The 18469-nt window shown below is 39.3% G+C and overlaps 2 protein-coding genes across 2 annotated transcripts; one reads left to right on the top strand and one right to left on the bottom strand.

Moving 5' to 3' along the window:
* The first annotated feature begins 9073 nt into the window (after nt 1-9073).
* Nucleotides 9074-9969, top strand: LOC145769148 (general transcription factor II-I repeat domain-containing protein 2A-like). The gene is made up of 2 exons (XM_082580739.1): nt 9074-9683; nt 9965-9969. Exons 1-2 carry the CDS (start codon nt 9074-9076, stop codon nt 9967-9969), a joined length of 615 nt encoding a protein of 204 aa, XP_082436865.1.
* Nucleotides 9916-17988, bottom strand: LOC145769146 (uncharacterized). The gene is made up of 7 exons (XM_082580738.1): nt 17572-17988; nt 16671-16778; nt 15776-15928; nt 12765-12964; nt 11802-11890; nt 10877-11087; nt 9916-10294 (listed from the first exon to the last, which is right to left on the bottom strand). The coding sequence occupies exons 1-7, from the start codon at nt 17986-17988 to the stop codon at nt 10102-10104; spliced, it is 1371 nt and encodes a 456-aa protein (XP_082436864.1). The 3' UTR covers nt 9916-10101.
* Between the last annotated feature and the right edge of the window lie 481 nt (nt 17989-18469).

The raw sequence follows: 18469 nt of genomic DNA, 5'->3' as shown, positions 1-18469 counted from the left end.
GCTGCAAGGCTGCAGCCCCCCCTGAAAGAAAGAGAAAAAAGGGAAGATATGTTTTCCTCTGTGTTTGTCCGACCCGATTACTTTTTTCACTTATGGATTGCGGATTGAAAATTAAAATATTTAAAAATTTGTTTGGAAACATGGCTTTGGGACAACATTCTTTGCAGCCCCAGATTTTGGATTTCAAGTGCTCTGATTGGCTAAAAAATATCCTTGAAGCTCCACCTCTTTTGGTATTTTACAGAATACATAACAGCAATTTTTGAATCTGTTGGGGCTGCATGGAAAACAGCCCCCCCCCCCTAACCGAATAATTCTACAGACTTTTTAAAGTTAAGTTTTGTTTCGCAGAGTAGCGATGAGACATGACTGTAAATGTGATAGCTGTAGGATTAGGGTATTCAACAGGTTATAGGATGTACCGGTACTAGGGCAAGAAAACAACAGTGCTAGGACAAGAAACAATAGTGCTAGGACAAGAAACAATAACTTACACTGGATCTCGAACCTCAATCGTCTTAGGCTACTGTGTGACTGTGATGTGCAGTCTGACCATAAAAAGAGCTCAACACCTGCTCTCCTGGGCCACATCGAAACCTGTTTTTGCCTGAGGATGGGTTTCTTTTATGTCCGGTTTTCTTTATCCATCCTATTATTGTTATTACAAAGTGGCTATTTTTACACACTTGTTGCCATAGTTACAATCAGGTGTTGCCAGAGTTAGGATTAAAGTTAGGTAGGGTTAATTAAGGTAAGGGTTAGAGTTAGGAATAAGGTTAGGGTTTTGATCTTTGCCCAGTTTTGATCTTTGCATGTGACTCCATGCTGCTGAGGGTTGGTATAGTATTTTCTAGGGCAAGGAACGATAATTGTTTCCACTCAGTGATCCGTCAGGAGTGATAGATAGTTAAGTTAGGTGCTTCACTAGTGTCTGCCCTCTAGGTCTAGTACCGGTATGCTGCAGAAGTGCATCTACATGAATGATTTATCTTCTGAATTAAACGGTCTTTCTGTTGGCTGCTGCATTGGCAACTCCTGTCTTCAATCATTTAATGTATGCTGAAGGCTTGTGTTGTTTTGCATCAAGTGTCAAGGGACTCCAGAAACTCATCAATGTTTGTCAAATGTATGTAGTTTCTCATGACATTATATTTAATTGCAACAAAACTGTTGGTGTTTTATATGAAGCCTAGATGTTGAAATTTGGCTATAATCCGATCATATATAATACGGTATTTAAATAAAAATCGTATCTGCTTTGAGACCCTTGAAATATATTGGAGTAATAATTAACGCTTCTACCTGATGATAAAGACATGAAACGACAATTACGGTCATTGTATTGTTCTGAAAACATGTTAAAAGCAAGGTTTTCCAAACGTTTGATTGCTGTTAAAAATGTGTTGTTTCGTTCCTATTGTATGCCTTTATATGCCTGTCAACTATGGTGTAACTATCTTCTATCCAGTAGTAATCGCTTACGTGTTGGATACAATAATTGTTACAGAATGTTGTTTAATCTGCAGAGACGATGCAGCATCACCTCTGCATTCGTTGATAACAATATCACCATTTTTCAAGCTTTCATTTGTAAAAAATTATATCAGTTTGTAACCCGCTGTAACTTGTCTTCCAACCAATGGATATATGAACTAATGCGAACAGACTGTTACACTCAATCTTTGTATTTGGTACATTACGACTCAGCTCTTCGGAGTTGAGTATCTGCTTTGTTTCTACTTTCATCTTGAGTCTGATGCAAATAAATAAAAAAAAAATATCATATATATATGGATACTCTTATTTTGACTCTGAATCTACCTTCATTTAAAAAAATTGACAATGATTTCATTTGTCTTAACAGGTTTATGCTATAATAATTTACACTTTAATTGGAACATTTTGCAATTTATATACAATAGATAATTCTGTAATGTCATTGAAAAAAATTAGGTTTTCCCAGTTGTCTCTGCAAGAAAAACTTAGCATCAAAGCACAAGGAAGACCCACTCCAAACCTTGACATTTCCCAATCATCCACCAGTAGAGGTAACCCTTATGCAAGGAAGTTTAACAGAAATGTGTATGATGATCATGACTGGCTGTGTGGCTGCAACAGTGAAAATGCTTTCTTTTGCTTTCCCTGTTTACTGTTTGGTGGAGATCAAGAACATTCCTGGACCAAAGTAGGTGTGAAAGACCTGAAACATCTCAGTAGAAAGACAGAGAAGCATAGTAGATCAACTTTCCACATGAACAATACTTTGAGTCTTTCAGTGCTTGGCAGAGTTAATATTGCTACACTTATAGATTCTGGATATCAACTCTCCATTACTAAACATAATGAAGAAGTAACGAAGAACAGAACAGTATTGTCAAAGATTATAGATTGTATAAAATTTTGTGGCAGATTTGAATTGCCATTAAGGGGACATGATGAAAGTCAAGGCTCAAAAAATCCTGGTGTGTTCATGGGGTTAGTTGATTTTGCTTCCAATCTTGACTCACGCTTCCAAAATCATTTTAATTCTGCAAAGGTATTCAAAGGTACATCCAAAACTATTCAAAATGAGCTTTTGGAAACGATTCTTGAGCTTTGCAAAAGCAAAATTAAAGAAGAAATATCACAGTCTGAATTTGTAGCAATCATGTGTGATGAAACTACTGACATCTCAGAGAAGACACAGATGGTGATTGTACTACGGTATGAAAGTCATGGGAAGCCTGTTGAAAGATTTTGGGGTTTTTTTAATCCTGCTAACCAGACAGCAGAAGCTCTGTCTTCAATCCTATTTCAGGAACTTAAAGTTTTGCTTGGGAGCAATACATCCAAACTTGTAGCACAAACTTATGATGGTGCTGCTGCTATGAGTGGTGCAAGAAATGGTGTGCAATCAAGAATCAAGCAAGTATATAGCAATGCACACTTTGTCCATTGTTATGCACACCAGCTAAACTTGGTTATACAAAAAGCCACTTCGCAGAATACCAGTGTCAGAGTCTTTTTTAACAGTCTTTCGGGAATCCCAAGTTTTTTCTCCAAATCTCCTCAAAGAATGGCTGCTTTGGACCAAGTTGCTCAAAGGCGTATTCCTCGCCCATCAGCAACACGATGGAATTTTAAAAGCAGGACGGTGAATGCTGTATCGGAGGTAAAAGACGCACTTATAGAATGCTGCTCAACTTTGGAACAAAGCAACTCTTCGGTGACTGGCTTTGCTGCTGCTGGTATAAAACGAATGCTCATAGATCCAAAATTTGTGTTTTGGTTAGATTTCTTTTCGAAAATCATGCCTCATGTTGACATACTGTTTGCTCAGCTGCAGTCTGTGGAGCTTGAGTCATTCAAAGTGCAGTGCTCTCTGGATAATTTTCTGTCAGCAATACAAAGAATAAGGGAAGGCATTGCTGCAGACAATGAGTCACCTTCACCCACACGGAGAATGCCTGAATCCCAAATCATTGATGCTAAAGAAGTATGTGATGTTGTCTTAATGCAGTGTCAAGAAAGGTTCAAGTTCACCAATCATCTTGAAGCAAGCACTTTATTTAATTTGAAAAATGCTTCACAATATGCAAGACAGTTTCCAGAAAAAGCTTTAGAAAAATGTTGTGAAGCATACCCTATGTTAATCAAAGACAAGCTCAAACCGGAGCTGTCTGTTCTCTATTCTAGAAATGACATGCATTCAGTGAGTGGACTTGTGCAGCTGCTTTCGTTGCTAAACCTGGAAGGAATGCAATCAACTTTTTCTGAAGTAATAAAGCTAGCTAAAATTCTACTTACCACTCCAATGTCAACAGCAGAACCAGAACGTTGCTTTTCATCACTGAAAAGGATTAAAACCTTTTCCCGCAGCACCATGTGTACTGAAAGACTTTCTGCATTAGCCAAGGTGTCAATAGAAAATCGCTTAATAACTGAAACCAAAGATTTCAACGAGAGGGTAATTGACCATTTTGCCATGGCAAAAAGTCGCCGAATGGAATTCATCTATTAATAAAGGTCCGCTGTCCTTTATATGTGATGCTCAGTAATGTGTAGCAAAGAGTAAATGTGGCACCTATGGCTTGAGCGAGATCAATGGTTATAATTACAATATGTGTGTGTGTATTTGTTTGTTTTTGTAATGTTAGGTTCAGTCGTGTTCTCATTGCTTTAAGAATTGGCGCTCCAATTGTTTCTGGAATGAGGAGGCGACTGATTCTTAACTAATTCATCTACTTGTTTTAAAGTGTCAGGTTTGGTGGCCGTGCTTAACTATATTTATCGATGCATATACCGCAATATTAGATCCTTTCATGCACGTCTTAAACCATTAAGGTTTTGCCACCTTTTCCTTTTGTTGGTTTTGTTACTGTATTTCTTTTTTACAATATCATTTCTTTTGCATTCTGTCAAAGAAAAATAATTTGAATTGAACTGAATTATACTTGCCATCCAGTGGGCATTTATACTTGTGATAGAATTGAGATTTTGTCTTTGTCCTTCTGTATTGTGATACATGCAGGGTTGCTAGCTGGCTTCAGCTGGCAAAAGATAATTTTTGTAGGAAAGAATAAAAAATGTTAACTTCCAAGCATTTTTAGTTCTGGAGCAGTGGGTGCATACATGCAGGGTGCTCCAAAAAAGATGTAGCTACGGTTATACTACATGTATACTGCAATATACTGTGTGTGTGCGAAGATTATGTACTTTGTAATGAGATCGTTTTTAACTGCAAAAAATCGTTTGCTATGTATTTTCTAACTAATCACTTAAAGTTAAATTTAAATCCAATTTCACGGCTCAACGGAAGTCAAATAAAATCTGTAGATAGCGTCAGATACTTGGGTGTATTTCTTGACACGGCAATGTGTGATGACAAGGATATAAACCGACAAGTACGATCATTATACTGTTTTACCAATAAATTAAAATTTTACAAGAGCTCCAGTGAAGTTAAAAATGTTCTCTTCCGTTCATATTGTACCCCAATGTATGCATGTCACCATGGGAAAATTATCACCAACGTGAATTAATCGCTTGCGTGTTGCATTCAATAATGCATTTAGAATTATTCACCATTTGCCCAAACATTATAGCGTAGGCTACGTGAACATCAAGTCTTGTGTAACATTGTATGTCATATAACATTTGATGCATTACAACGGAAAAGGGCCTTTTTTTTGTTGGGTAATGTGAATCATCGTCAAACTCTATTGTTGATTCTCTGATAAGGTATGACTGCTATCGTAACTCAAACTACCTCCTGCATTATAATACCACTATGTAGGCTATGCCGTTACCTAGCCTTGATGGCTGCTATGGCACAGCAGTGATATCAACATTCATCGATTGATAAAGTTTAAATTTCTTTTTATAGTTGGGTGTTTGAACAGATTAAGTATGATATTTCATTTTGAATATTGATTTTTGTTTCGCATGTTTAATTTGTGTGATATGGATCGCATGATCTGAAATGGACGATTGATTAATAAATTTATTGCTTACTTCAGCGTCATTCCTGTGAATGTACTTCTGTTTGTCTTTTGTTTCTGTGTATTTTTTTGTGTGGATCGTATGTGGACAATCGTGTCCGATGCCGGCGATCGACAATAAATATTTGCAGACAACAAACTGAGCGAACTATTGAGAAAACGACGAAGTGCATAGAACATAGTTTGATTTGTATTTAGCACTGATTTTGAATATAAAAATTTGAAATATTAGTATTTTTCAAGCTCTACAGCAGCATTTTTGACTGTTATTCCACTCCCAAATTTCTTTTGAAAATGCTCTCAAAATGCACCAAATTAAATGTAATTGTAAAAATTTTCTGGGGGAGGCCCCCCAGACCCCCCGCCGTGGGTGTCGCCTTCGGCGACACGCCCGCAAGGTTCGCCTGATATCGCCCTCCAACAATTCTTGGATATGCTGCCTTGCAGCCCCCCCAATTCAGGAGGCCACCAGCCGCCACTGCTACTACTTGTTAAGAGATGTTCATAATTTTATTTATTAAAGTTAAGACAAGCTAGCTTGCTTTCATCTGCTTATCGCCGGTATGCGTATTTGTGATCTGCAGGTCGCTGCTGCACATGAGGTTTATTAATCATGGACGTTAGAATGTAAATCAAGTGAACGTTCGCCGTCGACAGCTTGGCCTTGAGGGTTAGGGAAGTAGTCATTTCGATAACGTGGGTTCGATTCCCATCCCTGTCATAACTTGTTTTCTGAAATTATTGAAGCAAGAAACAACTCTCTGGTCGAGTGCTAGAAGGATCACAATGAATGCAGTCGGCTGGTTCATAGGGAAAATTGTCTACCAGTCAAAACACTTCATCTGCTGCAGCATCCTACAGATTACTAATACGCCACTGTTAACTGAAATTTGGACTTGTCGATTATGGTAATCTCTAGAGTTAGAAGAAACATATCGCTGAGATTGTATTGGTGATCAAAAAAACTTCCAGTATAATAATCTAGTGCATTTAATTATTGGCATAACGCCAGTGCTGTGTTAAGGGGAGGGCCAAGGGGGGCCCGGGCCCACCATTTCAGGGGGGCCACAAATAACAGACTTTTGCGTTTCAGTAAAGTTTTTTTTTGATTTTCTAAAGTTCACTGCGTGTACTTGTCCATTAAAAAGATGATTTGGGTCTTATTATAGTAAAACATCTCAAATTTGGGCCCTTACTACACTGAAACATCTCTAAAAACACCATTACTATCTTAAAAGAAAGTTAAAATGCGATAACGTCAGTACCGGTAACAGGCCCGGATTTAGGGGGGGCAGTTGCCCCGGGCCCCCCGACTATTGAAGGGCCTCCCTATGCGGAAAAAATGTGATTTTGTGTTATTTTTTCCCTTTTGGCCTTCAAAGTTTCTGCAAAATGGTGTGCAGTACTGGACTAATGCTACTGTAGACGTAGAGATGGTTTTTCGCGCCGTAGGCGCAAAATTTTTTTTTGCACGGGGGCCCCCCGATCTAAAAGTGCCCCAGGCCCCCCATCAGCTAAATCCGGCCCTGACCGGTAACATGATCTGCAGAAATGTATTTAACATATAATTGTGAATTCAAGAAGGGCCCAATTGCCACAAAGTACTTTTGCACAACCGTTTTAATTATTTTGTTCATTTACTTTTGTGGTGAAGCTTCGATAATGATTATATATGCTTAAACATACTAGTAAGAAGCATCATACCTAAAAAGTTCACTCGGTGAAGATTCTGTGGAGAAACTATGAAGAAGTTGAAGTGTAATTGATGTAGTTGGGCCCATTTCAAAATCAATGGAAATATTGATAGGGTATTTTTATGTGTTTACCGATATGTTTGAAAAATTTGGCTGTTTTTTTTAGTATAATTTACAAGACATTGAAAGAAATCGAAAAGCACAAATAATGAAGTGAAAAAAAATACTAGAGGGCCCTTTTTGAATTCACATACCGATATTCAATTTCTTTTGATTGAAAGAAGTCGGAAAGCACAAAAAGTGAAGTGAAAAAAATGGAGTTGGGCCCTTTGTGAATTCACATACCTATACATTTAATTTATTTTCATCAATAAAAGTGTTTTGTTTTAAAAAATTGTTAGGTGCAGGCAAAATAGCATTTCTAGTTGTTCATTTATCATTTCATTTTTAACATTTACAATACCGTAATTATAAATAACCTTGACTAGTGATGTCGCGAGCAGAAAAGACCAGTCCGCTTCGCACTGCAACGCAAAACATCTCGAAATGTCACACTACCTCTGCACCACGAAAAATAAGAGTGCACATCAAATGCAAGGGAATCTATTCAACAAAAGCAAATTTTGGAAAAAATTTAGGGCCTACTTAGACAATTGAGGAACTTGTACCACTTATTATCCACCTTTTATAGCGCATCTGAGTTGCCTTTTATTGAATGCTGGATACTTTTAGCAGAAACGTTCTTCTGTATTTATTTTTTTCTGAATATATGCACACTGAAATCGCTCTTATCTTCAAATACCTTATAGACCTGGCATATCACATGTTGTACGGTAGCCCACTGAAATTGCTTTGATCCAAAACAAAAATCATTCTTTCACAAGTGAATAAAAATAATTGAACACCTGATCCTCAAAACGCTTGACCTTGTTTTTGTTTACAAATTACAATCACAATGTTTTTACCTTGGTTGACAGAACAAGTAGTGTTGCCAGATAAACCATAAAAATGGTGAAAAACAATAATGTTACCAGATGCCCAAATCTGACTGAAAATTAATAATTTCTTTAGCTTTAGTTTTATCCTCAGATTTTATCGCGGTACCGCGCAGCAAAGTTCAAACAGTCAAAATTCTGCGCGGTACGGTGGTGTTACCGCGTCGTGACTTGACTATACTCCATTGCCAGTATTTTTTTTTATTAGAAATTGTTAACACGTTTGCCTTTCATTCCGAGCAAAGGTGTAGCTAAGAAATGATAGACCTGTGTTTGCGTTTACTTACACTTGTGTTGTTTTCTAAACTGGTGAGAAAGTCTATTGAAGTGAACCACATTTCCACATCAGTGCAGTGAAAGTATACACAATACTATAGGTCTGCTTGACGATAGAGGGCCCAAAATTATTCTGGCCCCCGGGCTCACAAAGGGTTTAACACAGCACTGCATAACGCTGTATTATTTCAGCACTTCCGAGCTCGTTATTCTAAATCCGCTGCCTCAATGCTAACTAAGTAGTCTACAGTACGAAAACACAAGCCAAATTCCGTTCATTATAAGATCTTTAGTATGACCCAATGAAGCATCGAATCTACGTCTACCGGCTCAGAGGCCGGTACTTTATCGACTAACCCAGGGGTGGGCAAACTGCTGCCCGCGAGACCATTTTATGCGGCCCGCCGGCACTTGCAGAAACTCTTACTCATCACTTATTGTTTTAATTAAACAGGTGACATGACAAAATATTATTCCCTTTACGAGTGTGTTTTTCTCTTCACTTTCAGTGCGTAACCACACACACGTCAGTTTGAGTGCGTAAACACACATAAGCATTCAATGTGATTTTAGTACCAACATAGTTGATGAAGAGTGGAGGTTGGACTTTAGGTTTGCCATTGATATCATGGAAAAGTTGAACGTGAATGTAAAACTTCAGGGCAATGGTTTATTTGCACACGAGATGTACGTCCACATTAAATCATTCCAAATGAAGCTGTCATTGTTCCTCAAACAAGCTGGTAACAACAGGTTTTGTCACTTTCCTTTGCTGCAAGAAGCAAACATTTCTGGTGAACTTGCAGCAAAGTATAAAGTTCAGTTGGATACCTTGACTATCGAATTTAGCAGAAGGTTCCAAGACTTAAAGAACCTGGAACCGCAGTTTAATATGATCAGCTCTCCATTCACTACAGAAGTTTATTCGGCTCCTGAGGATTTACAGCTGGAACTGCTGGACTTGCAAGCAAATAATGACTTGAAAGAGAAGTTTAAATCAGATTCACTGCCTGACTTTTACAAGTCATTGTCTGACGATTTGTTTTCAAACTTAAAAAACTTTGCTGATAAGTTTTTGACACTGTTTGGATCCACATACATATGCAAACAAGCATTTTCTTGTTTAAAAATAAACAAGTCGAAAAACAGGTCTTTGCTGACAGACACCAACTTGCATGGTGTTATGAGGATATCTACCAGCAGACTTGCTCCCAATTTGCAGAAGATTGTGAAAAACAGTGAACAGTTGCACAAGTCTCATTAACTTTTGTGATGATTGCATAGCTTTAAACGTAGGCCTAACTGAGTGTGAAATAAAAAATTGTGTTTAATATGAATATGCGTTTATTTACACACCGGGTAAATTTTCCTACTTTGTAATGAGAGTGTGCGGCCCCCCGGCTGCAACATTTTTTCAAATGTGGCCCTCAGTACAAAAAGTTTGCCCACCCCTGGACTAACCCACCAAATAATACGAAATATTTTAATAGCGTCATTGAATAAACATGATTCGTTTCAGAATGAAATCCGATGTTTTATCAAAAAACATTCCAACTTTCGACGATCCCACCCAGCAAATCATACTTTTTTACATTAATTCAACGTCTGCAGACGTTAAACCAATATAAAAAAGGACTGATTTGCTGTCTGCGACTTCTAGTCTGGTTCACCCATCTCAAACGATCGTTCACTGATCGTCATTGTTGGGCCGATCTGGAAACGAGCCTTCGAGCACGATTGGATTTCCTGCGGAGACATCTCGTTCAGTGCATTGTTTGAGGTCCGCCGTCGTTTGCAGCAGCAGTTCAAAAAACCGTAGTAGCAATTGTCTGCACTGCATGTTGGGCACCTGCAAAATATTTAGCAATGAGAAAATGCTTGAACGCCATACGGAATAAAGCTACAATTGGTATGTAGCCTACATGCCGTCTTTTACACGTTGTTTCAATGCCTACCAGACATTGCAATGCCCTGCCTATAGGTTCAAACCAAGCTGGGAGATAAGTTTTATCATTTTAAAGACAGCTCTTCAATCATTTAGCGGTAGGCCTATCTTATGGATGGAATAATGAATGGACATACAATTGGAAACTTTACTATGCCAATCTCGGTAACCGGGCATGTGTCAACGGTTCAAAGCCTCTACATTATACGTACAAGTATGCGAAATTACCAGAAATAACCTATCAAGAGACTTTTTCAGTCCAAAGACAAAGATTCAAGCAAACCAGTAATGCGTGTACAAACAACTCTCTATTCAACGTCACCGAGAAAATAGAGTAGTTTATGAACATCAGGCAAAATCTCCAAATCGCAAACTATGCGTTGGCGGTACAAAACCTTTGTAAGTATACGAAACTTCTACGATTAGTGTTGACAGAGGCTGTTCGAGAAAAACAATCTTTCAATCGACTTAATAAGATCTGCCTACTTGACCCATCCGTATTTCTTATTCAGCCTTGAAAGCTTGGCGGCGAGTAGTATAAGTGCAGTGACCACGCATGTAATGGCGATCAGGAGCAGAAATATGAGGAGAGCTTTAACAAGCTGAGGATTATAAGTCGGTTCAACTTCTTCCGGGGTTCCGGACGGTCCTCGGACCCATGGCTTTGAACCCCAAGTTGTTTCTCTGTCTCCGTTTGCTGGAAAATATTAACCACACCATGATAATAACTGCTTGTTTGTTCATATAATTGTTAAAGGCATGATTACAAAACTACGCGTTTCATTGAAAAGCTTTTGAAAGATGATAGGGCTACTTTAGAGACTTTTGTAAAAACCTAAAAAAAATGCTAAAAGAAACCTTGGAGTTGCATGAATTAGGCTATGCTGTTACACAAAATTAAAAAAAATAAATGTTTTTCATTGGCTCAAAACATTAAACAAATATAGGGTATAGCTATAGGATTGGCGAAAGAATGTTTTAGTGGGTATGGTGCTTGCTTTTCAAACATGAAAACCTGGTTCGACACACGGCTTAACTGGTTGTCAAAGAAGTCAAGATTACCGCTTACCTCAAACCAGGGTGTACTAAATTGAGTAGATGTTAAAAAAAGATGCCGAGACAAACTGGTCACCCCGGGGGATGCTTGCAATTCAATGGCTCGTTAGTTAACTAAAGTAGTGTAGTCGAGGGAGGAAACAGTACCGTAATATACTTTGAGATGCTTGTTACCTCGTGACGACTGAATCAACGTCTCATAGAGGTTTATAAATCTCAATATCCCTTGAACAACCTATTCTTCCAATCGACGATTTAAATCTCACGTTTACATATTGTAGATGTAGCATAACTCAGAATTAGATCACGACACAAAGAAATTTCAGGAAGGTAAAAGTCAGCCTGTTTTACTTACAACATAACCTCCGTTCGCACTTGTCTTCCGGCGGGCAAAATGAACAGGAAGGACCTTTGTAATAAGCTAAGAATGGCAGTTTGATACCTCTGCAAGAAATTCATAAACAAGAGCGTAGATTTTTTTTTGAATATTATTTTAGCAATCAAATCAGTGAACAGAAAAATGCCGTAGAACCAATTACTGTAAATAACAGACTTAGAGAAAGTTTCTCATGGTTCTGTTGATTTCCAGAGACATATTTGGCCAAACGTCAGAAAAAGATACGGTATACGTTAAATACTAATAAATAATCTCGTTTTGTTTTGCATCCATTGTGACAACATGCAGTGCACTGCGATCACAGATACAACAGACGACAGGAAACAGCAAAGTGATATAATAGTCTTCGAGTCAGCTTGCTCCCCTTATGTCTTTGTCAAGAAGACATAGCCGCATGCTCTGAAGCGGTGTCGAACCCACGTCCTTTCGAACGTCGCGCAGACGTTCTCACCACTCGGCCACGTGGCCGACAATATTTAGCCTACCAACTTTTTCTACAGGACACTTGACTAATCAAAGCTGTTAAGAGGCTGTAAGGAATAGTCAAAGCTACAAGATTTGCATGTTTTCACCTCCCACCCACTATTGGAAAATTCTATTGAGTTGAACTTAATGAATTTCTAGGCCTCATGTTGTGTTATTATAGTCAATTCCGGCAGGCATATGCCAAATTTTTCTCAAGCAAACAAGTTTAAGAAAGCGGTTGGTGTGAATAATAGAGGAATTCCACTATAGCCCTATTTATTCAAAGTTCTAAGTATGTTCAAAATCTCTCATGTTAGTCTACTATAAGACTTTGCATTCGGTTACAGTTTTTCGCTTTTGGTAGGCTACTCTAAATCCATTGGGATACTGTAGAAAAGTAAGTTAAATGCAACTAGCCTAGACGCTGAAAATAACCTTGATAGGCAGGTATCTCACCTTGGTCCGTAATGACAAGCGAAATAAACCGGATTATTGAAAACAACTCCATAAACTGAGACCTTGTCGCAATGCGTCCATGCACAGCCTACTTTGTAAGTCGGGTACCAAATAAGTTGCACGTAGTATTCACAAGGACCTCCCAAACATAATTGCAGACGAGGGTCAAAATATCTCTTCTCTTTCAGCCACGTGGTTATCTTTTGACATAACGAAAAGATGTGTGAGACCTAGTGGTTGATTTTTAATGAATATAAGTTAGGCTAATGAATATAAGTTAGGCTAACTACCTATTTAAAATAGTCTAATCTAGTTCAGGCCCGTAATTGCCGGGGGGGCTTGGTGGGGCAATGCCCCCCCAAGCTCAAAGTAAGAGATACATATTGTAGACTGAGCTAAAACGTTTACTTCAATTCTTCCCTTGTCCCTAGGGGTAGGTTGTCATGACGAGTACGGTATGCTTAGTGACTACACATTAGGATGAGTAGCTAAGAGTAAACGATATATCAATGCATCAATGCAAACTCTGCTAGGCAAGCTACATTTGTTTTTCCAAATGAGTAATCCCAGACCCAAGACTTTCTATATTTAATTTGTTTTGATTCTCATATGTCACTTTGTACAATTATATTGCTTGTAATTTTATAGTTGTTATGTACTGGTAGGGTAGGCTAATAGTTATAGGGTTATTCTAGACAGATTGCATGATAATGATTTTTAAATTTGGGTGAGTTTTTTGGCAAGGCATCTCAGGTAAAAGCAATTACAATGGAGTAAGATGCTGGTTTTGGAAATATTGTCCATGAATATCTCTTAAAAACAAATCCATCAACATTGGTATTGGTATTAGCTTGGATAGCTGTTCGTCGTCGTCGTGTGAGCCTCTGGTGCCGAGGGTCTATCCTTTTACCACCCCAGATTCACGATGTTCCCGGACTACACTGGAAGGCTGCTAGAGAGCAGCCAGTCTTTAGTTTCATCATCCATAACGCGCAGACCTTTCACTCCGTTAGGTGGCTTGAAGATGGTAGTCATTGATGATGTGGTCTGCGGTCTGTTCCTCGGCACCACATTCACAGGAGGAGGAAGAAGCCATTCCCCATTGGTGCATTGTTGAGCGGAAAAGCCCGACGCCCGTACGAAGATGGTTGAGGCGCACCCATGCCTGTCTCTGTAGTGTCAGGCCGATGGGGCGTGTGTCGGCGTCGGGGATGAATGAATGGAGTCTGGTGGTGCTTGACCTCTATTCAGAATTCCATTTATGGTCCGCCCTTCTTCGCGACGAAGCTCAGCAGGTTGGATGCCAGCGAGAATGGGGAGATTGTCCAATGGCGTGGGACGCAGGCATCCAGTCACTTTGCGCAGGGCGCTGTTTATGGCAGTGTCGATGTTGTGGCAGTGAGCACTGCGGCACCAGACAGGTGCACAGTACTCTGCAGAAGAGTAGACAAGGGCTAAGGCTGCTATTCGCAAAGTGTCAGCCCTCGCCCCCAGCTAGAGCCTGCCAGGCGCTTCAGTAGTGCAGCGCGGGATGTCAGTTTCTTGCGCAGTGACACCAAATGGTGGCGGTATGTGAGCGATCTGTCTAGTGTCACCCCAAGATACCTTGGCCCGGGGCAGAAGGACAGAGGTTTTCCGTTGTTGTGGACATGTATCTCACGATCAGCTTCCCGATTGTGTAGGTGGAAAGCTACCGCCACAGTTTTGGTTTCGCTGAGTTTCAGTCGCCAGTTCTGGAGATAAGCTGAGATGGTTTGCATGTCCTGGCTCAAGGTGTCTTCTAGATTTTCCCACGACTTTGTGGAGTGGAGAATTGCCAGATCGTCCGCATAAGCGTATTTTGTGGAGACCGTGGTTGGCAGGTCGTGGGTGTAGATGTTGAAAAGAAGTGGAGCCAGGACCGATCCCTGTGGGACGCCGTTTTTCAGGCATTTCAGTCTGCTTCGCCGTGGATTGCCGGTGGTGAGGGTGAAGCTTCGATTCCTGACAAGTTCCATAATCATATGAACCATATGTCGGTCAGGAAGCAGGCGAAGCAGTTTGTAAGTAAGGCCGCGATATCACACAGTATCGTAGGCAGCTGTGAGATCTAGAAAGACAGCGCCGGCCTTCTTTTTTGTCTCAAAGCAATCCTCGATGTCTTGGGTCAGCAGTGTGACCTGATCTACGTGGATTTTCCGCGCCGAAACCCAGCTTGCTCTTTTGGAAGAAGCGGGTCGATGATTGGGTTGACGCGTGCATAGATCAGCCTTTATAGGATAGCTGTTAGTGTTTTTTGACGTTTACTGCCGAATATTACACCCCAAAGGGGATAAATTGGTTTGGTGGAGACCTGTACCAGACAAAGTCACGAGGGTCATTCCTGACAAAGTTGTGTGTTAAAAATATTGCATCTATTCTATTCTGCAATCATTTTGGCTGGAATTACCCATGTTTTGGCTGGAATTATCCCAATCATTCGAAATTACTGCTATCTAGCACCTTTTGTGACTTTATAGCATATGCCGTGCCTTTGCCCGAAAAACCGCAAATTAGACTCATTGCAACTACAAATGTTATGTGCATAGCCTTTTACTTCGCAACAGCTTTTGAGTCCCCCCAAGCTAAAATGTATAATTACGGGCCTGATCTAGTTTAACTGAAAATATTAAATAACCACCACGACTTGTTGACAGTTAGGTTGAGTTGAGATGATAAATTCAACTTGTTCACTTTTTTCAATTTTTTGCTGTTGTAAATTTCGGAATTGATCAAACAACAATTAACTTACTTTTCAAAAAGCTAAGAATAACATCAAGTGTTCCACAAAAAACAACACCCACAATACTATTGTATATGAGGCACCCTATACTCAGCTGAGAAGGTAGTGTTGCATCTCGTAATTCTAGAAATTCTTGGTTCAAGCGTTGATAGATCAAGGATTATGGCGTAAATACGACAAGAAAATGTCTCCTCGGCGTAAATGAAAACCACTCCGTAAGCCAACACGTTTAATAAAACAGTCAAATTACCGCTTCCTGTGGGTTGAAGCCAGTCTCGTTTACTCCCCAGCCAATCCATAAATTTTCACCAGGGCTGCGGAACTTGAAGTAAGACCTTCTTCCGGTGAACTTGCACGTTGCTACTTTTTGAAATGCTGAGGCTTCGAGAGTGTAATCCCAAGACTAAGGAAAGAGAAATGTATTAATGAACACCACTGGCAACATCGTGCTTGCTTGATTGTGAAATCTTAGGCTAACCGTCGAACTGAGAAAGCTTCTTTGAGAGCTCAATCCTGGCAGTTTCGCATACTTACCGAGGCAGGCCCGGTTACTAAGAATAGCAAAATGAAGTTTCTGGTTGTTGCCGGTAAATAATTCCAACCACTAGGTTCCGCTGAATAGAAAGCAGTCGTTGAAATGCGTTGCTCAAGCGCACACCCCGAGAGTCGAACCAGCGCCGCTTAATCTTGTAGTTCCTTCCTTCCTGAAGTCAGACGCTTATCAGCTATTGGGGTGAAATAATAAATGTTAAATATTTTATAAAATGAACGCATCAATATTACGATTATCTCAGCACGGTTTGATATTGATTCAAATGGCTGTTAAAAACAAAAAAAATGCCTCGTTTCGGTCCAAAATTTTTGTTTTGTTTCCTTTCGAAAAAAAAGTTTGTCTTGTTGCAAATTTCAAAAGATTTTCCAAACATTCAGGTTTACCACTGCTCAGCACAAAAATGTTTTAAATAATTTCGAAATATTTTGCTTCGTTTCATCTATTCTATCTTTAAAGTTGACGGTTAACGAGACAGTAAAAACGTCTGTCGCAAAGGAGACAGCAAAAGCGTATGCAGACGTTGAATCAATGTAAAATGATGGATTTTGTTGTTTGGAAAGCAACTGATCAGACATACACTTTCAATACCCACCAGCTTCCACATTTCATCCGCAGTTGGATTAACATTGGAGCGGATGGTGTTGTGAATGTTTACAAGATGCGTGATCACCTGTTCTGAAATCTCGGGGGGTCGCCAGTTCTGGGATAAGAATAAGCATCTGTCAATTGAAAAACTAAGTCCAAAAATGAACAAACGTATGGTATGGCTTAAAAAGCGACTAATTTCAACAATAAACTTTTAAAAAGCACATTTGTAGCAGACTAGAGATGTTTATTTTCTTTTAAAATATCAAACAATTTCTAACATTAAACTGTTATTGTTTAGGTTCAGCACCTTAACCACATAAAGACTCATGTGGCGCAATCTCGTCTCTATATAGATGCAGACTCTGCGGAGAAATGGCGTATAACCAGAGTTGTTTGCTGCCGAAAAGGCAAAAGCGGCCCGAATCTTCAATAACAACGCAACCCACTCATCATAAACAGGAGCTTTAGCACTGCACGTATCGGCTTCACCTGTCATCTTCTCACTTATGCATATGCAAGCCAACCACATAACCTCTAATTCTGATTTGTTAGCAATCTTCTAATACAAAGGTCGACATTATTATTCAAGGCTACAGCCACGAGTATTTTTTAAAGTGTATTTTCGAGAGTCAGTGCAAAAATTGTGTCAACGCCCTATCAATACAAATACAGTACACACTGCTCAGGACAATAAAAAAGCATCGTTCCGTAAATCACAAAAACTCTTGAATACAAAGCTAGAGCAGCGGAGCTGGGACGAATTTAGATTTTTCAGAGCAAACTGTGTAGTCAAAGTCGGAAACGCTTTTAGTTAGCCTACAAGGGCTACGTAGTCAATCAATGACTGTTATAAAGCTAAAAAGAGCAGTTATGAGTAGTTCTCGCCTAGTCTACCAGCTGCTCACTTGAAATCTTCCTTCGATAATAGTTTTTGTGTGGTTTACGTTTTTTTCTTCTTTTGGCTTGGGTAGCCGCCGTGACTCTATGGCAAACTGTTTCAACCTCTTTTGATAAATAGCTAGGTTAAACTCCTTCCTCAGCAAATTTAAAAACTTTGTTCGATTTCTTCCACTGTCAACGTATCTCTTGATCAACAGACCCTCGTTCCAGTTCATTATCTGTTTGCGCTCAGCACCGATCGGAGGATAAAGAAAATTCACTTCTGCCAACACAGCAGTTGCTGGAATATTTGTAGTTGTTTCCAAAAGTTGAGAAACAGTATAGGGGAGATCATAGGAATCGAACTCATCAAATTGATCTTCCACCTGACAAGAAACTTGAAAACTGTGCAAAAGCACACTGACAATTGTGACCCACAACATATTTCTCAAAGCTTTTACAAAAATCTGTTCATTTAAAAATAAAATTTTGTACCAATTCGTCTTATACATTGCCTTGTTGCGTCATAAATGCAAGTTATAAGGTACGTCTGGTTCAAGAGTCCCACATTTTTTTAACAAAGGCCCTTCCTAACGTGATAATGAATGGGCTTAACTACCCATGTTTTCACTAGCAGACCTACAGGGAGCAACTTACATTGATTCAACAGATTGCCTGTAAAACATCGATTTGTTATGCGGCCTATACCAGCGACGTAGCTGGAAAGAAATTTTAGAAGGGGGGCAAAAGCAAATGTTAGGGGGGCAAATATTTTAATATTACGAATAATGAGTTTGTTTAAAAATATAGCTACTGAATGCAGCCAAACATTTACGTGACATCATTCAACATGTAATACAATGTCATTAAAACGTTGTCATGGTATTAAAAAAAGTTTTTTTAGGTGGGGTAAGATAAAATTTT

Source organism: Aplidium turbinatum, chromosome 4 (genome assembly GCF_918807975.1).
Source record: "Aplidium turbinatum chromosome 4, kaAplTurb1.1, whole genome shotgun sequence".
Lineage (NCBI taxonomy): Eukaryota > Metazoa > Chordata > Ascidiacea > Aplousobranchia > Polyclinidae > Aplidium > Aplidium turbinatum.
The sequence above is the reverse complement of the archived record's forward strand: the minus strand, read 5'-3'. Positions and strand labels throughout refer to the sequence as shown.

Excerpts from the sequence above, each read along its gene's own strand:
- LOC145769146 (XM_082580738.1), bottom strand. The coding sequence starts at position 17,988 with ATGTTGTGGGTCACAATTGTCAGTGTGCTTTTGCACAGTTTTCAAGTT. Across the intron at positions 16,779-17,571 it reads TTATCGAAGGAAGATTTCAA|AACTGGCGACCCCCCGAGAT; the intron begins GTGAGCAGCTGG and ends TTCTTATCCCAG. Across the intron at positions 15,929-16,670 it reads CGGATGAAATGTGGAAGCTG|TCTTGGGATTACACTCTCGA; the intron begins GTGGGTATTGAA and ends CTCTTTCCTTAG.
- LOC145769148 (XM_082580739.1), top strand. The coding sequence starts at position 9,074 with ATGGAAAAGTTGAACGTGAATGTAAAACTTCAGGGCAATGGTTTATTT.